At 44.3% G+C, this 25,973-nt stretch overlaps 2 protein-coding genes across 2 annotated transcripts in view; one reads left to right on the top strand and one right to left on the bottom strand.

Annotated features, from left to right (window-relative positions):
• Positions 1-25,973, bottom strand: part of thop1 (thimet oligopeptidase 1) — a 417,271-nt gene that overhangs the window by 272,561 nt on the left and 118,737 nt on the right. The window lies entirely within an intron of this gene.
• Positions 1-25,973, top strand: part of LOC310860026 (receptor expression-enhancing protein 6-like) — a gene marked incomplete at both ends in the record, with an annotated part of 58,956 nt that overhangs the window by 3,607 nt on the left and 29,376 nt on the right. Inside the window, 4 exons of the mRNA XM_083766789.1 lie at positions 15,945-16,038; positions 18,714-18,852; positions 19,614-19,782; positions 21,498-21,679. Coding sequence (XP_083622915.1) covers positions 15,945-16,038; positions 18,714-18,852; positions 19,614-19,782; positions 21,498-21,679 — 584 coding nt within the window. The remainder of the gene's footprint in view (positions 1-15,944; positions 16,039-18,713; positions 18,853-19,613; positions 19,783-21,497; positions 21,680-25,973) is intronic.

Below are 25,973 nucleotides of genomic sequence, written 5' to 3' on the forward strand. Positions count from 1 at the left end.
CCTTGGGGTCCACCTATGGACCACGGACCCTCTAGCCTTGGGGTCCACCTATGGACCACGGACCCCCTAGCCTTGGGGTCCACCTATGGACCATGGACCCCCTAGCCTGGGGTCCACCTATGGACCACGGACCCCCTAGCCTTGGGGTCCACCTATGGACCACGGACCCCCTAGCCTGGGGTCCACCTATGGACCACGGACCCCCTAGCCTTGGGGTCCACCTATGGACCACGGACCCCCTAGCCTTGGGGTCCACCTATGGACCACAGACCCCCTAGCCTTGGGGTCCACCTATGGACCACGGACCCCCTAGCCTTGGGGTCCACCTATGGACCACGGACCCCCTAGCCTTGGGGTCCACCTATGGACCACGGACCCCTAGCCTGGGGTCTACCTATGGACCACGGACCCCCTAGCCTTGGGGTCCACCTATGGACCACGGACCCCTAGCCTGGGGTCCACCTATGCTCTCTATGGCACAGGCAGCTCGATCCCGGCAGGATCCGCCGGGAGAATCTAGACGCAGCTGTGCGACATGAGACTAATTAGTTGGAGCGACAGAGAGAGAGAGAGGAGTGTGTGTGTGTACGCGTGTACGTCAATTTAACAAAGGTGCAGACGATCAGAAATCAGCAGAGAGTGATCGACGTGTGCACTACTCTACTCTATGCCGAATCGAAGTGGACTCGGACCCGGACTTTTTTTTTCTCTCCCTGGAAATAAAAACGTCTGGGTTTTCCGATTCTGAAAGTAGCTCTCAAGTCAAAATAGTGTGTGAACAATTAACCCCTGTTGTTGTTGTTGTTGTTGTAGAGTCTCACCCTGTTTGTCCATCTCTACTAGCCTACTGCTGAGCACTAGTGCAAAGTACAGAGGCGACCGTGGCTCAGGAGGTAGAGCAGGTCGTCCAATGATCCATGGGTCGGCGGTTCGAATTCCGGCTCCTCCTCCTGTCTACATGTGGAAGTGTCCTTGGGCAAGACACTGAACCCCAAATGGCTCCTGATGTGCTGGTTGGTGCCTTGCATGGCTTCCGCCGCAATCGGTGTGTGAATGAATGAATGTGTGTGTTAATGGGTGAATGTAATGCACTATGTAAACGCTATATAAATGCACCATTTTACATTTACTTAAGTGCAATTTGGAGGTATTTGTTTTTCCTTTATTTAAACACACAGACAGACACACACATTAAAACCTGGGAGCTGACCAGTACAACCACAGTCTGATACTGTTGTACTGACCGGTACAACCACAGTCTGATACTGTTGTACTGACCGGTACAACCACAGTCTGATACTGTTGTACTGACCGGTACAACCACAGTCTGATACTGTTCATACTGTTGTACTGACCGGTACAACCACAGTCTGATACTGTTCATACTGTTGTACTGACCGGTACAACCACAGTCTGATACTGTTCATACTGTTGTACTGACCGGTACAACCACAGTCTGATACTGTTGTACTGACCGCTACAACCACAGTCTGATACTGTTCATACTGTTGTACTGACCGGTACAACCACAGTCTGATACTGTTCATACTGTTGTACTGACCGGTACAACCACAGTCTGATACTGTTCATACTGTTGTACTGACCGGTACAACCACAGTCTGATACTGTTCATACTGTTGTACTGACCGGTACAACCACAGTCTGATACTGTTGTACTGACCGCTACAACCACAGTCTGATACTGTTCATACTGTTGTACTGACCGGTACAACCACAGTCTGATACTGTTCATACTGTTGTACTGACTGGTACAACCACAGTCTGATACTATTCATACTGTTGTACTGACCAGTACAACCACAGTCTGATACTGTTCATACTGTTGTACTGACCGGTACAACCACAGTCTGATACTATTCATACTGTTGTACTGACCGGTACAACCACAGTCTGATACTGTTCATACTGTTGTACTGACCGGTACAACCACAGTCTGATACTGTTGTACTGACCGGTACAACCACAGTCTGATACTGTTGTACTGACCGGTACAACCACAGTCTGATACTGTTCATACTGTTGTACTGACCGGTACAACCACAGTCTGATACTGTTTTACTGACCGCTACAACCGCAGTCTGATACTGTTGTACTGACCGGTACAACCACAGTCTGATACTGTTCATACTGTTGTACTGACCGGTACAACCACAGTCTGATACTGTTCATACTGTTGTACTGACCGGTACAACCACAGTCTGATACTGTTCATACTGTTGTACTGACCGGTACAACCACAGTCTGATACTGTTGTACTGACCGCTACAACCACAGTCTGATACTGTTCATACTGTTGTACTGACCGGTACAACCACAGTCTGATACTGTTCATACTGTTGTACTGACTGGTACAACCACAGTCTGATACTATTCATACTGTTGTACTGACCAGTACAACCACAGTCTGATACTGTTCATACTGTTGTACTGACCGGTACAACCACAGTCTGATACTATTCATACTGTTGTACTGACCGGTACAACCACAGTCTGATACTGTTCATACTGTTGTACTGACCGGTACAACCACAGTCTGATACTGTTGTACTGACCGGTACAACCACAGTCTGATACTGTTGTACTGACCGGTACAACCACAGTCTGATACTGTTCATACTGTTGTACTGACCGGTACAACCACAGTCTGATACTGTTTTACTGACCGCTACAACCGCAGTCTGATACTGTTGTACTGACCGGTACAACCACAGTCTGATACTGTTGTACTGACCTGTACAACCACAGTCTGATACTGTTGCACTGACCGGTACAACCACAGTCTGATACTGTTGTACTGACCGGTACAACCACAGTCTGATACTGTTGTACTGACCGGTACAACCACAGTCTGATACTGTTGTACTGACCGGTACAACCACAGTCTGATACTGTTGTACTGACCGGTACAACCACAGTCTGTACTGACCAGTACAACCACAGTCTGTACTGACCAGTACAACCACAGTCTGATACTGTTGTACTGACCAGTACAACCACAGTCTGATACTGTTGTACTGACCGCTACAACCACAGTCTTAAGGGCCTTTCAAACGGGAAGCAAAGAACGCAGGTGTTTTGCCTGGATCCTCCAGCTCTGCTCCAGAGGGGCGCGACAACGCAAGCGTGAATAAAAAGAAGATAAACTGAATCCAGGTCTGGTGAGTCGCGGGCGTGTGAACGAAACGAGCACGCGCGCAACAAATTCACGGAACCACGCTCACGTTAAATACGCTCGCGTTGTCGCTCCAAGACTGATCCCCAGGGCTAAGCGTGCGTGCGTGTGTGCGTTTGTGCGTGTGTGCGTGCGTGCGTGTGTGCGTTTGTGCGTGTGTGCGTGCGTGCGTGCAAATGTTGTGTTAACGTGTTTATTCATCATCAGCAGTGTTTCAATAAGGCTTTTCTAGTCAAACAGGTCTGTCTGTCTGTGTATGTATATATATATATATATATATATATATATATATATATATATATATATATATATAATTATTTTCTTTTTGTAAGCGCCCAAAGAAAAGGATGTCAGGGTCAAAGGTCACAGAGCGTTGACACAATGTGGGGAAATAATTTCAATCAGGCAATAATTGTGACAGAGCCTCGTGATTGGCTTACGGCATCGGACAGAGCCTTTATACTTTTTATCACGTTTTTTTATGGAAAGTTTTACAAAGTTATCTTTTTCATCCCAACTGAAAGCGTTAGTTAGGGACCAAGTGTCTTGCTGTTGCCCGTCATGGCTGCCAGTTCCCACCTGATATTGTGTGGGAGTCCAGACTGCTCCAGACCGTACTGAATAACTGCTAGCTTACATAATGTCTTGAGGCTAGGACTGAAGTCTAAGACATACAGGTCACCAGGTGTTTTGGTTCCTCCAAAGAGGATGACACAATCTCCCACCATGCAACAGCACATACTAAACCTCGGAGGCGGGCCCTTCCCCTTGGGCTCAACCTTCTTCCAGGAGAAGGTCTCTGGACTGAATTTCCACACATCATTGAGGAACTTGTTACCGTTCCAGCCACCAAATATGTACAGCTCTCCATTGTAGGTAAAGGCTGAATGATCCCTGCGTCCTTCTGGTAGAAGCTGTGTAGAAGGTGTGTCCAGCCAGTGGTTGGTCTCTGTGTCAAACACTCTGATGGTGTTGTAGGTCTGACCCCACCCTCTCCAGCCTCCAAATACAAACATCTCTGTCCCGATGATGGTAGCAGAGTGAGCTGATGAAGCAGGAGATGGAGTTCCTTTGGCGTTAATTAAAGTCCAGACCATCGTGGTGGTGTCCAACTTGTAGATGGCATTAGTGCGTCTAGTCTGGGTAATTCCTCCATGAATATACATGACCTTCCCCAAAACACAGGCTGAGTGGTAGCACCTCCTCCCCTTTGGAACAGTCCCAGAAACCTGTGGTTTGAACCATCTGTGGGCGTTGACATCAAATGCATAAAGCACGTTGCAGTAACCTTGGTTAGTCCGCCCTACCCAGACGTAAACAGTGTCTTCAATCAGCACAGCTGTGCGGCCATCACGCACGTATGGAACCTCATGGTGGCGCTTCCAGTCGTCACAGGTGACAACTTCCTCCAGCACAAAGACACTGTGTTGAAGACGTGAACTTCAACCTGGTCACTGTTGTTCCCGTTACTGTTGCTCCCTCCGATCGCGTACACCTCGTGTCCGACGCTGACAGCCGCACCACCACTTATATATTTGTACAGACCTACAAGTAACGACGTCATCTTGATGACATCAGACTTATGTCCAAATATGGAGTTCCACCCGGCCTGGTGGAGATATGCTCCACTGAACACACATTTCACCTTCATTAGTGTGGTTGCAGAGTCAACCACACTAGTAATTGCCGACTTTATTCCGGACAGACATTTTATTCCATATAAACTTGTTGGGGTCCCTGTGACGTCATGTGGGTCAATACATCATCATCACACAGAATAATCACGTCATCAACAAATACCGCTATGCTTATAATTAGTGTGGTTATTCTAGGCAACACACTATTGTTCTTATAATTAGTTTGGTTATTCTAGGCAACACACTAGCGTTCTTATAATTAGTGTGGTTGCTCTAGGCAACACTAGTGTTCTTATAATTACTGTGGTTATTCTAGGCAACACAATAGTGTTTTTATAATTAGTGTGCTTGCTCTCGGCAACACACTATTGTTCTCATAATTAGTGTGGTTATTCTAGGCAACACACTAGTGTTCTTATAATTAGTGTGGTTGCTCTCGGCAACACACTATTGTTCTTATAATTAGTGTGGTTGCTCTCGGCAACACACTATTGTTCTTATCATTAGTGTGGTTGCTCTAGGCAACACACTAGTGTTCTTATAATTAGTGTGGTTGCTCTAGGCAACACAATAGTGTTCTTATACTTAGTGTGGTTGCCCAAAGGGCAAACAGAATATAGTTATTGTCACACTTTCTTATTTAGCTTTTTCCAGAGTAATCTACCTAACTTCCGCGGTGATTGGCCGAGCTTTGCATAACGTTTGTAGCAGCTGATTGGCTGTTGTTGGTTACGTAACCAATCTATGTTTTACAATCGTTCATAAAGACATGAATTCCCTTTCAGTGGCAGAAGACCACACTTTTCAATAGTTTATGAAGACATGAATTCCCTTTCAGGGGCAGAAGACCACACTATTCAATATTTTATAAAGACATGAATTCCCTTTCAGGGGCAGAAGACCACACTATTCAATATTTTATAAAGACATGAATTCCCTTTCAGGGCAGAAGACCACACTATTCAATATTTTATAAAGACATGAATTCCCTTTCAGGGGCAGAAGACCACACTATTCAATATTTTATAAAGACATGAATTCCATTTCAGGGGCAGAAGACCACACTATTCAATATTTTATAAAGACATGAATCCCCTTTCAGGGGCAGAAGACCACACTATTCAATATTTTATAAAGACATGAATCCCCTTTCAGGGCAGAAGACCACACTATTCAATATTTTATAAAGACATGAATTCCCTTTCAGGGGCAGAAGACCACACTATTCAATATTTTATAAAGACATGAATTCCATTTCAGGGGCAGAAGACCACACTATTCAATATTTTATAAAGACATGAATTCCATTTCAGGGGCAGAAGACCACACTATTCAATATTTTATAAAGACATGAATTCCATTTCAGGGGCAGAAGACCACACTATTCAATATTTTATAAAGACATGAATTCCATTTCAGGGGCAGAAGACCACACTATTCAATATTTTATAAAGACATGAATTCCCTTTCAGGGGCAGAAGACCACACTATTCAATATTTTATAAAGACATGAATTCCCTTTCAGGGGCAGAAGACCACACTATTCAATCTTTTATAAAGACATGAATCCCCTTTCAGGGGCAGAAGACCACACTATTCAATATTTTATAAAGACATGAATTCCCTTTCAGGGGCAGAAGACCACACTATTCAATCTTTTATAAAGACATTAATTCCATTTCAGGGGCAGAAGACCACACTATTCAATATTTTATAAAGACATGAATTCCCTTTCAGGGGCAGAAGACCACACTATTCAATATTTTATAAAGACATGAATTCCATTTCAGGGGCAGAAGACCACACTATTCAATATTTTATAAAGACATGAATTCCATTTCAGGGGCAGAAGACCACACTATTCAATATTTTATAAAGACATGAATCCCCTTTCAGGGGCAGAAGACCACACTATTCAATATTTTATAAAGACATGAATTCCCTTTCAGGGGCAGAAGACCACACTATTCAATATTTTATAAAGACATGAATTCCCTTTCAGGGGCAGAAGACCACACTATTCAATATTTTATAAAGACATGAATCCCCTTTCAGGGCAGAAGACCACACTATTCAATATTTTATAAAGACATGAATTCCATTTCAGGGGCAGAAGACCACACTATTCAATATTTTATAAAGACATGAATTCCCTTTCAGGGGCAGAAGACCACACTATTCAATATTTTATAAAGACATGAATTCCCTTTCAGGGCAGAAGACCACACTATTCAATATTTTATAAAGACATGAATTCCATTTCAGGGGCAGAAGACCACACTATTCAATATTTTATAAAGACATGAATTCCCTTTCAGGGGCAGAAGACCACACTATTCAATATTTTATAAAGACATGAATTCCCTTTCAGGGGCAGAAGACCACACTATTCAATCTTTTATAAAGACATGAATCCCCTTTCAGGGGCAGAAGACCACACTATTCAATATTTTATAAAGACATGAATTCCCTTTCAGGGGCAGAAGACCACACTATTCAATCTTTTATAAAGACATGAATTCCATTTCAGGGGCAGAAGACCACACTATTCAATATTTTATAAAGACATGAATTCCCTTTCAGGGGCAGAAGACCACACTATTCAATCTTTTATAAAGACATGAATTCCATTTCAGGGGCAGAAGACCACACTATTCAATATTTTATAAAGACATGAATTCCCTTTCAGGGGCAGAAGACCACACTATTCAATCTTTTATAAAGACATGAATTCCATTTCAGGGGCAGAAGACCACACTATTCAATATTTTATAAAGACATGAATTCCCTTTCAGGGGCAGAAGACCACACTATTCAATCTTTTATAAAGACATGAATCCCCTTTCAGGGGCAGAAGACCACACTATTCAATCGTTATAGACATTTTCAAATGAGGGAGGGGCCTATGTGAGCAACTGCGGCAACCACACAAAAAAAGTGACTTTTCTAGTTATTAGTGTGTTTGCTATAGGAAACACACTATTGTTCTCGGTCTCAGACTTTTTGGACAGCAAAGTGAACCTGCTCTTTGACGTCTTATATTGGTTTCCTTCTTTCAGGAAGGACGGGTGGGGAGGGATCAACGTATGGAATGTCAGAACAGGTCAGCTCCCTATATGGATATCTAACGGTTGCAGTGGGGGGGGGGGGGGGGGGGGGGGTTCGTCTGCTGTTTGGGTCAATTTTGGGCATGAAGTCGGTCGGGAACCCCTTTTGGTGGTTTAAGCATTTTGTTATGCTTTAGCTATTGAAAAATAGCAGATCGCCCAGGCGGTGGCGTAACCGTCTGGGCACCCGACTGGTAATCCAGTCGCAGTGTGCCGCGGGTTCGACTCCCGAGCCCGACACGGCCTTTACTGCAGGTCTTCCCCCATCTCTCTCCCATTTCCTGTCAGCCTACTGTCTGTCCCTTCAAAAACCAATAAAAGTTGTAAGCCGCAAAAAATAAATATCTAAAAAGATAAATAAAAATAATAGCAGATCTACAAGCTCTACAAGCATATAGCTCTGCTATTTTAGAAAAATCATGAAAATGTATTGCAAATCTTTTAATGTATATATTATTTCAGAGCCAACATTAATTTTAACTCAAATCTTTGCTTCTGGGGGGGTCCCTGGAACAACATATTTTCAGATGGGGGTCCGCAGCTAATTACATATTAATCTTGGGGGTCCTTGGCATGAAATAGTTTAAGAATGACTGACATAGAAACATGGGTTTTTCAGAAAGCTGTCAGGATTTAGAAGATATTTGTAGAATCGTCCTCAGGTAAAAATGGGTTATCACTCACATGACTGTAGTAAGGCCAGGAACCACAAGATGACTTCACGTCAAAAATACCTTTTTATTGGCTACTGTCTCTCCTTGGAGCTACAGACGCTTTGACCCCCCCCCCCCCCCCGCCCCCCCAGCGGGGTAGAGCCCCCCCCCCCCCCCCCCCCCCCATCGGGGTAGAGCAACATTGTCTTTTAAATATTCATTAGCATAAAAATGAGCCGATAACTTGAACAACGGGCTGTCTGCAGGTGTGAAGTCCCAAAACGAACAGGCAGAGATGGTATAAGTATGAGTACAATCATATTTAGAAGTAGGTTTAGATGAAAGAAAAATGAAAACAAATGTAATATTTAGTAAAGGTGATGGAAGGGGAACCGTCTGAGAGCTTCATGGGCAAAAATAATGAACTTCAAAACCTCAAAGTGTGTCAGAAAGACCTCCCAGACACTCGTTGCCAGGCTTTTTCGTTTGTCGGACCTTTTCAAGACACGCTGCGCTTAGCGTCTTTCTTTTTATCTCTCTCCCGGTCGATCGCCGACACGCACAGCTGTCCTAAAACAAAACAAAAATATTCCATTCGAAGCTTGAGTTCCACCAGTCGTTGCATGCCTTGCTGGGTGCCATCTTCAACCGCTTATCCGTAGTCGGGTCGCGGGGGCCACGGCTCCAGCAGAGAGCTCTAGACTTCCCTCTCCAGAGCAACATTAGTAACTGTCCTCCGGGGGGATCCCGAGGCGTTCCAAGGCCAGTGTGGAGATGTGATCCCTCCGTCTGGTCCTGGGTCTGCTCGGGGTCTCCTGCCCCAAACACCTCAGCTGGATAACACTGTGGTTAAAAAAACAAACAAACAGAGGATTTCCTTGAAAACAACAGACAGTTGGTGGATCAGGATGTGACTTTGAGGTCGTCTCTAGTTCCGTTTCCTTTGCGACTGCAACTCACCTGTTTCTACACAACATGGTGAGAACACTCACGTTATTTGTTCCAGTTGTTGCTGTTGCTCGTCATGGCTGCCAGTTCCCACCTGATGTTGTGTGGGAGTTCAGACTGCTCGAGACCGTACTGAATAACTGCTAGCTTACATAATGTCTTGAGGCTAGGACTGAGGTCTAAGATATGCAGGTCACCAGAGGATGTGTGTCTGTATGTTCCATTGACTGGAATCATTTTGTTTCCTCCAAAGAGGATGATGCGATCTCCCACCATGCAACAGCACATCCTAGACTGTGGAGTAGGGCCATTCCCCTTGGACTCAACCTTCTTCCAGGAGAAGGTCTCTGGACTGAATTTCCACATATCATTTAGGTTTCCTCTCGTATCCATACCACCATATATGTACAGCTCTCCATGGTAGGTAAAGGCTGAATGATCAAAGTGTCCTCCTGGTAGAAGCAGTGGAGAAGGTGTGTCCAGCCAGAGGTTGGTCTCTGTGTCAAACACTCTGATGGTGTTGTTGTAGGTCTGACCCCACCCTCTCCAGCCTCCAAATACAAACATCTTTGTCCCGATGATGGTAGCAGAGTGACGGTCTGAAACAGGAGGTGGAGTTCCTCTGGTGTTAATTAACGTCCAGACCATCGTGGTGGTGTCCAACTTGTAGATGTCATTAGTGCGATCAGTATGGGTCCATCCTCCATGAATATACATGACCTTCCCCAAGACACAGGCTGAGTGGTCGCTCCTCCCCTTTGGAACAGTCCCAGAAACCTGTGGTTTGAACCATTTGTGGGCGTCAACATCAAATGCATAAAGGAAGTTGCAGTAACCTTGGTTAGTCAGCCCTCCCCAGAGGTAAACGGTGTCTTCAATCAGCACAGCTGTGCAGCCATCACGCACGGATGGAACCTCATGGAGACGTTCTCTTACAGTCGTCACAGGAGACAACTTCCTCCAGCACAAAGACACTGTGTTGAAGACGTGAACTTCAACCTGGTCACTGTAGTTCCAGTTACTGGTGCTCCTTCCAATCGCGTACACCTTGTGTCCGAAGCTGACAGCCGCACGATGGCCTCCTGGTCCGTTTAGATTCACGGTCCACCTCCACATTTTACACACAAAGAAAAGGCCGGAATATATGGACTTCTCAAGCGTTGCTCTGTAACAGAATGCAGTCACATTGCTCACAGCACCACTTATATATTGGTACAGACCTACAAGTAACGACGTCATCTTGATGACATCAGACTTACGTCCAAATATGGAGTTCCACCCAGCCTGGTGGAGATATGCTCTCTACTGGACACACATTTCACCTTCATTAGTGTGGTTGCAGAGACAACCACACTATAGTAATCATTCATTAGTGTGGTTGAGACAACCACGCTATAGTGTGGTTGCAGAGACAGCCACACTATAGTAATCATTCATTAGTGTGGTTGAGACAACCACGCTTTGGCACGCTATAGTAATCATTCATTAGTGTGGTTGAGACAACCACGCTATAGTAATCATTCATTAGTGTGGTTGCAGAGACAACCACACTATAGTAATCATTCATTAGTGTGGTTGAGACAACCACGCTAATGGAACCAAATGGACCCGTGGTTCCATTTGTACACTCTCAGAGTTAACCCATTTAGGCCTGACCTCAAAATTAAAAACATAATCTTCTAAATCCTCCAGTTTTCTGAAATAAATATTTTCAAGTTTTTTCAAAAATAGCAGACCAACTAGCTCATAGCACGCCACTCTGTGGTGAGCTATAAGCTAAATCACCAAAAGGGGTTCCCCCCCAGAATGGGTTAAATTAACATTGATTTTACAATTATAAATTGGGGGGTTGCAAGAGATAAAAATGCCATTAAATAGGTGGTCCGTAGAGACTAATGCATGTCAAACTGAGCGTAGGGTTGCCACCTTTGAGATCTTGAAATAAGGGACACTCTTTACGCCTGCCGCGGCCTTGCGGTGCAGGCGTGTGCGGCAAGGCCGGCAATAAGTTGAAGCAATAAGTTGAAGCAATAAGTTGAAGCAATACGTTGAAGCAATAAATTGAAGCAATACGTTGAAGCAATACGTTGAAGCAATAAGTTGAAGCAATACGTTGAAGCAATACGTTGAAGCAATAAGTTGAAGCAATACGTTGAAGCAATACGTTGAACATCAGCAGCCCATTATAAAATATATGCCAGCGACCCCCATAAGAGAAGATTTTTACACAGTGATTCTCAACCCATTTAATTTCAAGTACCAGTTTGACATGCATTAGTATACAGACCCCCATTTAATGGCATTTCTATCTCTGGAACCCCCAATTCATATTGTAAAATCAATGTTAATTTAACTCTGATGGTCCATTTGGTTCCATTTGTACACTCTCAGAGTTACAGACCCATAAGGGTCCATTTGGTTCCAAACAATAATTTAGCTGGGGACCCCCTGGAACTCCCTCAAGGACCCCTGGGGGACCTCACTTTGGGAACCACTGGTTTAGGCTACTTTAGGTAGTGTGTGCCTCCCGCTAGAACAATTGTGCTGACTTTAATATTTCCTGTGTTTTGTTTTGTTCATTATTGTTAAATTCAGTGTTGACGTGTAGGGTCTATTTAGGAAAATAAGGAACAAACTGCGTTCCTTATTGGTTCAATAAGGGACGCATCATTTAATTCTCAAATAAGGGACGATTCTGTATTTTAAGGGACGGGTGGCAACCCTAACTGAGCGGTCCTTGAAATTAATCTAGTTGAGAATCACTGCAAGAGCCGTAACAATCTTCTCTTATGGGGGTCCCAAATGGCCGGGGGTCCGCGGGGTAATTAGTGTCAATATGGGGGTCCTTGACATGAAGAAGCACTGCTGTAGCATCAATATGTATCAATATGTATCAATATGTATCAATGTGACTGTGAATGAAAACCCAGACAGTTCTATCAGTGTCACATGAAGTGCTCGGAAAGTCTATTCACAGTGACACACACACACACACACACACGCACGCATGCACGCGCACACGCACGCACACGTGTGATGTCACTAGTGCCTGGTGCAGTGGGCTCCACTACATGTGGTCTGGAGGCAGACAGTAGAGTTTAGAAGCTGTAGAATGAACACACACACCCCTGACTCCGCCTTACGCACTCAGCTCCATGCAACTCTCAGAGTCATCAAAGGTATGTGCGTGTGTGTGTGTGTGTGTGTGTGTGTGTGTGTGTGTGTGTGTGTGTGTGTGTGTGTGTGCGTGTGCGTGTGTGTGTGCGTGTGTTTGCGGGGGTATTAGGGATTATGGTTGGAATATGACATGTATGGAGGCAGATGGACCCTAGAGAGCCGGGGACGTTTATTTCAGTGACACCTGTCACTGTCTTCAGGCCAAGGGGACGTTTATTCCAGTGACACCTCTCACTGTCATCAGGCCAAGGGGAGAGAATGTGATTGGCCCACACCTCTTTATTCAGGCCAAGGGGAGAGAATGTGATTGGCCCACACCTCTTTATTCCAATTCCAATCTGGCTTTAGGAAAGGCCACAGCACAGAAACAGCACTTGTAAAAGTAATGAATGATCTGAGGGTGTCTGCTGACAAGAAACATGTATCCGTTCTCTTACTTCTAGATTTAACGGCTGCATTTAACACGATTGATCACTCAATTTTAATACAGCGTCTGGAGCACTGGATAGGCCTGTCTGGTACGGCCCTGTCCTGGTTTTCCTCCTACCTATCAAACAGAAGTTACTTTGTCAATCTAGCCGAGTTTGACTCAGACAAACACGACATCAGTTCTGGTATTCCACAGGGCTCGATTCTTGGCCCTCTGCTTTTCTCCTTGTACATACTGCCACTGGGCGAACTCATTGCCAATCACAGAGTCAATTTTCATTTCTATGCTGATGATACCCAATTATATCTATCTGTGGCTCCAGATGATCCCTGTGCTTTAGACCCGCTGCTTACCTGTCTGTCTAGCATCAAATGTTGGATGAGTGAGAACTTTCTCAAGCTAAATGAGGACAAGACAGAAGTTCTCATAATCGGCTCTAGTGAGCAGAAAGAATCAATATTAAGCAGACTTGGCAACCTGACTGTAGACAGTAACAGTACAGTAAAGAACCTGGGGGTTATTATTGATTCCGAATTGAATTTTAATTCACACATTAATCATGTTACCAAGATTGCCTTTTTTCACCTTAGAAATATTGCACGAATCAGAGCCTATGTGTCCTTGGACGATGCAAAAACGCTAATCCATGCCTTTGTTTTCTCTCGGCTTGATTACTGCAATGCACTTTTTTCAGGACTGCCTAAGAAAACAACTGACAGATTACAACTTGTCCAAAATGCAGCAGCCAGAGTTTTAACTAGAACTAAGATGAGAGAACATATTACTCCAGTTTTGGCATCACTGCACTGGCTTCCGGTTGTTTTTAGGATTGATTTTAAAATTATTTTACTTGTCTATAAAGCCCTCAATGGTCTCGCACCTTCCTACCTACATGACTGCTTGCCTAAATATGTCCCAAACCGCCCGCTAAGGTCTTCCACTGCTGGCCTGCTCGCTTTGCCTAAAAAAATGGCAACTAAAAAATACGGGGATACAGCTTTTTGCTTCTACGGGCCGTCGGCATGGAACAAGCTCCCTCTGTACCTTCGTCAGGCAGCCTCTGTAGACATTTTTAAAGCTCAGCTCAAGACCCACTTCTACAACATTGCCTTTAAGTGATCTTATATTTTTTGTTATTCATGTCCTCACTGTATTCCATCACTGCTTGTTTTTTAATGTCGTTGCCTTGCTTTTCTTTTATGCTTTGCTTTTATTTTATTCTCCATTGTTCTGTAAAGCACTTTGAGCTGCATTTGATGTCATGAAAGGTGCTATACAAATAAAGTTTTATTATTATTATTATTTATTCAGGCCAAGGGGAGAGAATGTGATTGGCCCACACCTCTTTATTCAGGCCAAGGGGAGAGAATGTGATTGGCCCACACCTCTTTATTCAGGCCAAGGGGAGAGAATGTGATTGGCCCACACCTCATTATTCCTATAACTGGAATGAATGATGTACTGAAGAGTCACAAACAACACAAATAATAATAACCCAATGACAGTGAAAAAAATATATAATATGTGTATATTTGTACGTCTCTAAATGTTTTGATGAATTGAACAAGGTGGACCCTCTTGTAAACAAGCCTATAGTGCTTAATTGGGTCGTCCACTCACAGTTAACATTCTTTTGGATTGAGTTGTGCTTGAATTGTACTGTAATTCTGCAAACTGTTAATAAATATTTCAATCAATCAATCAAATTATTGTGGATAATGTTTATATATTCTCTTCTGTGCAAGGTGCTGTGTTTATGATCATTATGATTAGTGTATATCAGTGGTTTTCAACCAGTGGTCCAGACACCACCAGTGGTCCTTGAGTGGTCCCCAGCTAAATGATGGACAGTTGGTAACCAAATGGACCCTTTAAGATGTTTAACTCTTGAGAGTGTAAAAGTGAGTTAAACAATCTGCATTACTTAATTTACAATAAGTCTACACAATTAGAGAACGTAGAATAATTGTTATCGAGTTTTCGGTCTGAGAGGCTAAATGTCATCAAATGGTGGTCCGTGGCTCAGATGGGTCTGAGAGGCTAAATGTCATCAAATGGTGGTCCGTGGCTCAGATGGGTCTGAGAGGCTAAATGTCATCAGATGGTTGTCTGTGGCTCAGATGGGTCTGAGAGGCTAAATGTCATCAAATGGTGGTTCCGTGGCTCAGATGGGTCTGAGAGGCTAAATGTCATCAGATGGTGGTTCCGTGGCTCAAATGGGTCTGAGAGGCTAAATGTCATCAGATGGTGGTTCCGTGGCTCAAATGGGTCTGAGAGGCTAAATGTCATCAGATGGTGGTTCCGTGGCTCAGATGGGTCTGAGAGGCTAAATGTCATGAGATGGTGGTTCCGTGGCTCAGATGGGTCTGAGAGGCTAAATGTCATCAGATGGTGGTCCGTGGCTCAGATGGGTCTGAGAGGCTAAATGTCATCAGATGGTGGTTCCGTGGCTCAGATGGGTCTGAGAGGCTAAATGTCATCAGATGGTGGTCCGTGGCTCAGATGGGTCTGAGAGGCTAAATGTCATCAGATGGTGGTCCGTGGCTCAGATGGGTCTGAGAGGCTAAATGTCATCAGATGGTGGTCCGTGGCTCAGATGGGTCTGAGAGGCTAAATGTCATCAAACGGTGGTTCCGTGGCTCAAAGCAGAATAAATCATGGGCCTTGATGTGAAAAGGGAACCACTGGTGTATATGGATTAATATAATGTTTATAGGCCTTGTATGTTTACAGGTGCCCCGGCCGTCACTAACCATATTATATTTATTATATTAAAATGTATATTTCATATATTCCCAGGTGTGGTGTCACTGACAGGATTATATCTGGTCTATGGATACGGTGCGTCGCTGCTCTGCAACCTGATTGGATTTGTTTACCCTGCATATTTCTCGTAAGTAAACGACAAATAGACTAAACATGCTTCACTAGCTTTGCTAAACACCAAACGTGTGAAATGATCATGATGATGCTTGTTGTTGTACTGTAGGTTGGTATGTGATATTAAAGCAATAAGCTGTGAATGTGTAGTGGGATATTAAAGCGATATTAAGCCACAAGAGGTGTCAGTTTACCGGGGGGGGTGTGTGGGTGGACGGAAGGATGGATGGATGGATGAATGAATTAATTAATGAATTAATGAATGAATGGATGGATGGATGGATGGATGGATACAGTGAGTGTGTCTTCCTCTATTACAGTATACAGTACAGTTGAGTACAGTGAGTACAGTGTCAGTGACTTCCTTGTACTTTATTGACATAGTCTGAAGTGTGCGGATGTGGTGAACTCCACCCCTCTGGGGCGTTCCTCTACAGTAAAACAAACAGAGCATTGTGTGTTACGGGACAGGGACTCTACTGTTCCGTTTAGAAAGGAGCGTTTGTTTGTTCACTTTAAGACACTGTGGTTCCAAAACCTTTACACGTTAAGAATCTCTCTTGGAAGAGCCACCCATCGACTGATCTAATATACGGCAACCTTCCCTGCGTTTCTTCACTAGTCCACCCATCGACTGATCTAATATACGGCAACCTTCCCTGTGTTTCTACACTAGTCCACCCATCGACTGATCTAATATACAGCAACCTTCCCTGTGTTTCTACACTAGTCCACCCATCGACTGATCTAATATACGGCAACCTTCCCTGTGTTTCTACACTAGTCCACCCATCGACTGATCTAACATACGTCAACCTTCCCTGTGTTTCTACACTAGTCCACCCATCGACTGATCTAATATACGGCAACCTTCCCTGTGTTTCTACACTAGCCTTCCCCCGTGTTTCTTCACTGGTCGACCCATCGACTGATCTAATATACGGCAACCTTCCCTGTGTTTCTACACTAGTCCACCCATCGACTAATCTAATATACGGCAACCTTCCCTGTGTTTCTACACTAGTCCACCCATCGACTAATCTAATATACGACAACCTTCCCTGTGTTTCTACACTAGTCCACCCATCGACTGATCTAACATACGGCAACCTTCCCTGTGTTTCTACACTAGTCCACCCATCGACTGATCTAATATACGGCAACCTTCCCTGTGTTTCTACACTAGTCCACCCATCGACTGATCTAATATATGGCAACCTTCCCTGTGTTTCTACACTAGTCCACCCATCGACTAATCTAATATACGGCAACCTTCCCTGTGTTTCTACACTAGTCCACCCATCGACTAATCTAATATATGACAACCTTCCCTGTGTTTCTACACTAGTCCACCCATCGACTGATCTAATATACGGCAACCTTCCCTGTGTTTCTTCACTAGTCCACCCATCGACTAATCTAATAAACAGCAACCTTCCCTGTGTTTCTTCACTAGTCCACCCATCGACTAAGCTAATATACGGCAACCTTCCCTGTGTTTCTACACGAGTCCACCCATCGACTAATCTTATATACGGCAACCTTCCCTGTGTTTCTACACTAGTCCACACATCGACTGATCTAATATACGGCAACCTTCCCTGTGTTTCTACACTAGTCCACCCATCGACTAATCTAATATACGGCAACCTTCCCCGTGTTTCTTCACTAGTCCGATCCAGAAGAACACAGTTTTCCGGCCACTGCTACAGAGCTGACAATGAGGCTATATCTTCCCTTCTTCTCTGGAGTCCTGCCTCAAAGCAGACAGCAGGGCAAAAGGGTTAAAAGACTACTATTGTGGAAAGACCGGTAAAATATTGAAACAAGATGGCGTGTGTGTCAGTGTTGTTTTCGTCGACTAAGACTAAGACGAAAAATGTTCGTCGACTACATTTTTTCACAGACAAAAAATGAATAGAAACTAAATGAAAACTAAGCTATGATGACTAAAACTAAGACTAAATATACTGACAATTTCATCAAGAAATAAAAACTATAGACTAAAATGGACTAGTAGACAAGAGATCCAGTATAAGTGAATTTACACTTGGTTGCATGCTGAAAATAGCCGATCTACAAGCTCACAATGCGACGCGTTGTGAGCTTGTAGATCGGCTATTTTCAGCAAGTGTAAAATCTGTCATTTCGACAGCATCAAGGCCCGACAAAATACATTTTAGTCGACTAAATCAACTGTAGATTTAGTCGAGTAAAATTGCGTGACATTTAGTCGACTAAAACTAGACTAAAGGTCATTACACACTGGCGAATTAGCGACGCGATGCGAATAAGCGATCTGAAAATGCGAAATATTGCATGTTGCAGTTCGCCTGCGAATCTCTGCAAAATACGACACCAGAGCGAACAAATAAAAGCGAAAACGGTCGCATTTTCGTACATTTTAAATGCGAATTATTCGCACGAATATATCGCGTCGCCAATTCGCCAGTGTGTAATGACCTTAACACTAAGACATTCCAGGTGACTAAAATGTGACTAAAACTAAATGAAAACTATTCAAAAGACTAAATGTAAAACTAAAATAAAAAAAAAATGTGCTGCCAAAAACAACACTGGTGTGTGTGTGTGTGTGTGTGTGTGTGTGTGTGTGTGTGTGTGTGTGTGTGTGTGTGTGTGTGTGTGTGTGTGTGTGTGTGTGTGTGTGTGTGTGTGTGTGTGTTGTAGGATCAAAGCCATAGAGAGTGAGTCTAAGGAGGATGACACCAAATGGTTGACCTACTGGGTCGTCTACGGAATCTTCAGCGTGGCCGAGTTCTTCTCTGACATCTTCCTGTTCTGGTTCCCTTTCTACTACGCTTTTAAGGTACGCATGATCTATAGATCTACTTTCTACTACGCCTTCAAGGTAACACACCTGATCTATATATCATCTGGTTCACTTTATACTACGCCTTTAAGGTAACACACCTGATCTATATATCATCTGGTTCACTTTATACTAATCCTTTAAGGTAACACACCTGATCTATATATCATCTGGTTCCCTTTATACTACTCCTTTAAGGTACGCATGATCTATAGATCTACTTTCTACTACACTGTCAGATCTACTGTCGCTTTTAATACGACCAGCCTTATTGGGCATTCATTTCCATGAATCCATGAAAATAATCCTATGAATGATGACCATGAAATGATAATAGGAGTCTGCCATCCTTAAAAACAAACTAAACAAACTAAACAACGTGAAAACACGTGATTGGCAGTGTGGGCCTGTTACTGTGCATGGCCTCTGTGTCGTGAAACGGCTTCTCAGATGTTTCTCCACACAGTGTCTCTTCCTGCTGTGGTGCATGGCTCCAGATGTTTCATCCAGATGTTTCTCCACACAGTGTCTCTTCCTCCTGTGGTGCATGGCTCCAGATGTTTCATCCAGAGGTTTCATCCAGATGTTTCTCCACACAGTGTCTCTTCCTCCTGTGGTGCATGGCTCCAGATGTTTCATCCAGATGTTTCATCCAGAGGTTTCATCCAGATGTTTCTCCACACAGTGTCTCTTCCTCCTGTGGTGCATGGCTCCAGATGTTTCATCCAGATGTTTCATCCAGATGTTTCTCCACACAGTGTCTCTTCCTCCTGTGGTGCATGGCCCCCGTGGCGTGGAACGGCTCCCAGGTCCTCTACAGCCGCGTGGTGCGTCCCATCTTCCTGCGCCACGAGTCCACCATGGACCACCTGGTGGAGGACCTCAGCGGCAAGGCCATGGACGCCGCCGAGACCGTCACCAGGGAAGGTACTCTGACCTATGACCCCTGGACCCTGAACCTTGACCCCTAACTGACCTTTAACCCCTGAACCCTAAACCCTGACCCATAACCCAAGGCCACCAGAGAAGGTACTGGACTGTAGCGGGCCGGCTGTGGCTCAGGAGGTAGAGCAGGTCGTCCAATGATCCATGGGTCGGCGGTTCGAATCCGGTCGGCTCCTCCTGTCTACATGTGGAAGTGTCCTTGGGTAGAAACCCTGTATCTCTCCATATGGTCCCTACAGGGCAGAAACCCTGTATCTCTCCATATGGTCCCTACAGGGCAGAAACCCTGTATCTCTCCATATGGTCCCTGTAGGGCAGAAACCCTGTATCTCTCCATATGGTCCCTGTAGGGCAGAAACCCTGTATCTCTCCATATGGTCCCTGTAGGGCAGAAACCCTGTATCTCTCCATATCGTCCCTGTAGGGCAGAAACCCTGTATCTCTCCATATGGTCCCTGTAGGGCAGAAACCCTGTATCTCTCCATATCGTCCCTGTAGGGCAGAAACCCTGTATCTCTCTATATGGTCCCTGTAGGGCAGAAACCCTGTATCTCTCTATATGGTCCCTGTAGGGCAGAAACCCTGTATCTCTCCATATCGTCCCTGTAGGGCAGAAACCCTGTATCTCTCCATATGGTCCCTGTAGGGCAGAAACCCTGTAAATCTCCATATCGTCCCTGTAGGGCAGAAACCCTGTATCTCTCTATATGGTCCCTGTAGGGCAGAAACCCTGTATCTCTCCATATCGTCCCTGTAGGGCAGAAACCCTGTATCTCTCCATATGGTCCCTGTAGGGCAGAAATGCGCAAACTCCAGATTTTCACCAGAGGAGAAAAACAAATGTATTTGTCTTTTTTCGTAGCACAGGTAGACTCTTCACATACTAGAGCATGTCTGAAATAAATGTCAGAGCTGAAATCGACATGTAAATATGAAATAAATGCTTAAACATGTAGCTAGGTGTAATGTTAGAGACCACAGAAGACATGTGAATAAGAAATACATGCTTAAACATGTAGCTATAGGTGTAATGTTAGAGTCCACAGAAGACATGTAAATATGAAATAAATGCTTAAACATGTAGCTATAGGTGTAATGTTAGAGACCACAGAAGACATGTAAATATGAAATAAATGCTTAAACATGTAGCTAGGTGTAATGTTAGAGACCACATAAGACATGTAAATATGAAATAAATGCTTAAACATGTAGCTAGGTGTAATGTTAGAGACCACAGAAGACATGTAAATATGAAATAAATAGGAAACATCTAGCTATAGGTGTAATGTTGGAGTCCACCTTTCAAGCCTGTTTTCTCAACTCGCTGTTTCTCTGCCAGACATTACTCTATAAGCCATATCTCCTAAACTGATGGGTCAAACTGAACAACCAATATGTCAATTTGAAGCTATGATTCATTGCTTTCAAAATTCAAAAAAATCCAATAGCAGCCCCTCAGTCAAATTTAGTCACATGTATCTCTCCATATTTCATTTCAACTTTCTTTCTGTATATTCAACGGCAACTTCAGACTGACCTTATTTCCTTTCTGTCTTTCTTTCTTTCTTTCTTTCTTTCTTTCTTTCTTTCTTTCTTTCTTTCTTTCTTTCTTTCTTTCTTTCTTTCTTTCTTTCTTTCTTTCTTTCTTTCTTTCTTCCTTCCTTCCTTCCTTCCTTCCCTTGTCTCCTCTTCTCCAGTCCTCTCCACCCTCCTGAGGAACCGCTCCCCTCCTCAGACCCCTCCCCAGGTGGAGGCGGGGCCTTCGTCTGGGGGGAGGAGCTTACCGGAGCCCGAGGGGGAGGTTCTGACGCCGACCCCTCCCTCCAAACCCAGACCCAACAAGTCCAAAGTGGCCCCGGACCCCCAGGAGGAGAAACCAGTACGTACTACGTATTTTGACTCGAACGGGGGGGGGGGGGGGGGTGGTTGGGGGTGGCTCCCGATCATAGACTGTAACGGTAGCCACGCCCCTCAGAACATACTCGACTTTATGGTCATTTATTTTATAAATGGGACCATAATTTTCCAAAAAAGAATAATATGACATGAGAAATGAGACTTTAAACTATTGACTGGAAGCAGAAAGTATTCATGACCATGTTTATTAAGGTAATACAGTCTAGGTGAAGTTGGGCCCAAATACATGGATCTCTATGGAGCTATGGGTTTTTTTTTCAATGACAGACAGCGCCACAACAGGCCATTATGTGAACTTTCAGGAAGTCAGGATTTCCTTAGTGGCTTCACAGAATATCTGTCTGACTCTTAGAGTATATATATTTATAGAGAAGGCACCCAGAGGAAATCTTGAGGCGAAATGGACATAGTGGCCGAATGAAGGTATTGCAGCCTGGCCCCAACCACATGAACGCGCTGTCCGTTGACTATCATTGTACACGTTCACGACGGACGACGCTCGTGCGCGTTCAACGGCAGCGCGTTCATGTGTTTGGGGCCACTCACCATTGCAATCCGTCCCAGAATGCACTCTGTTCCTACTAGGAAGGAGGAGTGAATCCGCCTCATGCGCTTTTGAGCAACTCAATGCAAGTGGATGGGAGGAGAACTCGGGTGTCTTCTCTATAGATATATATACTCTATGGTCTGACTGCCCCCCTGGTTAAATATCTGTCTGACTGCCCCCCTGGTTAAATATCTGTCTGACTGCCCCCCTGGTTAAATATCTGTCTGACTGCCCCCCTGGTTAAATATCTGTCTGACTGCCCCCCTGGTTAAATATCTGTCTGACTGCCCCCCTGGTTAAATATCTGTCTGACTGCCCCCCTGGTTAAATATCTGTCTGACTGCCCCCCTGGTTAAATATATGTCTAACTGCCCCCCTGGTTAAATATCTGTCTGACTGCCCCCCCTGGTTAAATATCTGTCTGACTGTCCCCCTGATTAAATATCTGTCTGACTGCCCCCCTGGTTAAATATCTGTCTGACTGCCCCCCTGGTTAAATATCTGTCTGACTGCCCCCCTGGTTAAATATCTGTCTGACTGCCCCCCTGGTTAAATATCTGTCTGACTGCCCCCCTGGTTAGATATCTGTCTGACTGCCCCCCTGGTTAAATATCTGTCTGACTGCCCCCCCTGGTTAAATATCTGTCTGACTGCCCCCCTGGTTAAATATCTGTCTGACTGCCCCCCTGGTTAAATATCTGTCTGACTGCCCCCCTGGTTAGATATCTGTCTGACTGCCCCCCAGGTTAAATATCTGTCTGACTGCCCCCCTGGTTAAATATCTGTCTGACTGCCCCCCTGGTTAAATATCTGTCTGACTGCCCCCCCTGGGTAAATATCTGTCTGACTGCCCTCCCTGGTTAAATATCTGTCTGACTGCCCCCCTGGGTAAATATCTGTCTGACTGCCCCCCTGGTTAAATATCTGTCTGACTGCCCCCCTGGTTAAATATCTGTCTGACTGTCCCCCTGGGTAAATATCTGTCTGACTGCCCCCCTGGTTAAATATCTGTCTGACTGCCCCCCTGGTTAAATATCTGTCTGACTGCCCCCCTGTTTAAATATCTGTCTGACTGTCCCCCTGGTTAAATATCCGTCTGACTGCCCCCCTGGTTAAATATCTGTCTGACTGCCCCCCTGGTTAAATATCTGTCTGACTGCCCCCCCTGGTCTCGTTGCAGCCTTTCCTTGGCTAAGCAGAACGGTAAGTGACCAGTAGTTAGTGTAGATCTCTAGATCTGCTGTAGATACAGGTAGCAATCAGTGACCAGTAGTCATAGTTGTAGATCTATAAATGTAGATGTTTCAATAGCTATACAGTATAACATGATGCTTAGTTATGAATCATAGTTGTAGTTTATTCAGAGCAGATTTGTTGTGTTAAAACTATTCAAATGTGTAGCCGATCCACAAGCTCACAAAGCATCACGTTGTCGCGGCACCATGAGCTTGTATATTGGCTATTTTCTAGCGGCCTGAGTTGAACAGGGTTAATCAGACCAGTGTGTGTCCAGTGGAAACCTCGTGTGAATCTGATCTCAGGTCAGAATGGGTTAATCAGACCAGTGTGTGTCCAGTGGAAACCTCGTGTGAATCTGATCTCAGGTCAGAATGGGTTAAAGTGGTTCCACTGCATGGGGGTCCCACAGGAAGACCCTCAAGGACCCCCTGAGGACCCCCTGAGGGCCCCCTGAGGACCCCCTGAGGACCCCCTGAGGGCCCCCTGAGGACCCCCTGAGGACCCCCTGAGGGCCCCCTGAGGGCCCCCTGAGGACCCCCAACCACACTTTGAGAACCACTGACTTACACGTATACTATACTTTAATCTGAAAACAATAGTGTGTGTGTGTGTGTGTGTGTGTGTGTGTGTGTGTGTGTGTGTGTGTGTGTGTGTGTGTGTGTGTGTGTGTGTGTGTGTGTGTGTGTGTGTGTGTGTGTGTGTGTGTGTGTGTGTGTGTGTGTGTGTGTGTGTGTGTGTGTGTGTGTGTGTGTGTGTGTGTGTGTGTGTGTGTGTGGAGGATAGTGTTAATTGCCTTAAGGAAAAGAGGCTTAGTTTGCAGATTGGAGCACAGTGTGTGTGTGTGTGTGTGGGGGGGGGGGGGGGGGTGAGGGGGGGGGCAACAGCTGTTGTTTACCGTTGCCATAGAAACACAGCAGGGGGGAGGGGGAGGGGGGGGGGACACATGGCACAATATTATCAGTGCTCATTTCACTCCAACGAGTTAATATGGTTCCTCACACACACGCACACGCAGAGAAGACAGCAGCAGCTTGTGGTTCATTTGAAGACATGCGGCTCCCCCTGGTGGTTTGCACTGCTCCCTACACCCCACATTATGACCTGTGACCTATGACCTGTGACTGTGAGCGGGTTGAACTCTTATCTAATGAGTGACAGACATTATATGGACACTTTTCCAAGTGTGATGACCTCATCACATGTTGGTGATGACCTCATCACATGTTGGTGATGACCTCATCACATGTTGGTGATGACCTCATCACATGTTGGTGATCGACGGCTGAGGCCGTTTTTAGCCCAAGGAATGTTTTTTGTGCATAAAACTAATGATGCTCGGTGCCGCAGTTATTTATTCTTTACTGAGGTTAAGGTTAGAAATAATTAAGGTTAGGTTTAGACATAGATTTACTGAGGTTAAGGTTAGGTTTAGACATAGTTTTACTGAGGTTAAGGTTAGAAATAATTAAGGTTAGGTTTAGACATAGTTTTACTGAGGTTAATAAGGTTAGGAATAAGGTCAGGTTTAGACATAGTTTTACTGAGGTTAAGGTTAGGTTTAGACATAGTTTTACTGAGGTTAAGGTCAGGTTTAGACATAGTTTTACTGAGGTTAATATGGTTAGGTTTAGACATAGTTTTACTGAGGTTAAGGTTAGGTTTAGAAATAGTTTTACTGAGGTTAATAAGGTTCGGTTTAGACATAGTTTTACTGAGGTTAAGGTTGGGTTTAGACATAGTTTTACTAAGGTTAAGGTTAGGAATGAGGTTAGGTTTAGACATAGTTTTACTGAGGTTAAGGTTAGGTTTAGACATAGTTTTACTGAGGTTAAGGTTAGGTTTAGACATAGTTTTACTGAGGTTAAGGTCAGGTTTAGACATAGTTTTACTGAGGTTAAGGTTAGGAATAAGGTCAGGTTTATACATAGTTTTACTGAGGTTAAGGTTAGGAATAAGGTCAGTTTTAACCATTTAAGCATAATTACAATTTTACAATTTACAATTTAGGCATTTAGCAGACGCTCTTAATCCAGAGCGACTTACAATAATCAAGAACAAAAGCATGGGAATACATCACAAAAGCATTTATCATAAAACATGCGTAAGCTAAGAAAGTAACAGTGGAATATCTATATTATGAGACTATACATACTATATACTGTATATAAACTATACATATAAACTGACTATACATACTATACATATAAACTATATATATACTACTATGCTATACATATGTACTATGGCGTGCTATGACTATATACAATGCAATTATAGTGCCGTCTACATAACATGCTATAAGTCTGTATCAGATGCTATCTAAGTCTACAGAAATGCTATATAAGGGGGTAGGGTAAGTGCTATAGGCCATGATGGAGTCTAAAAAGGTGGGTTTTCAGACTACGGCGGAAGATTGGGAGTGATGCTGCAGTTCTGACTGCAATGGGAAGTGCATTCCACACTTTTAAGG

This window comes from Protomyctophum parallelum (assembly GCF_964188405.1).
Source record: "Protomyctophum parallelum genome assembly, chromosome: 6".
Classification (NCBI taxonomy): Eukaryota; Metazoa; Chordata; class Actinopteri; order Myctophiformes; family Myctophidae; genus Protomyctophum; species Protomyctophum parallelum.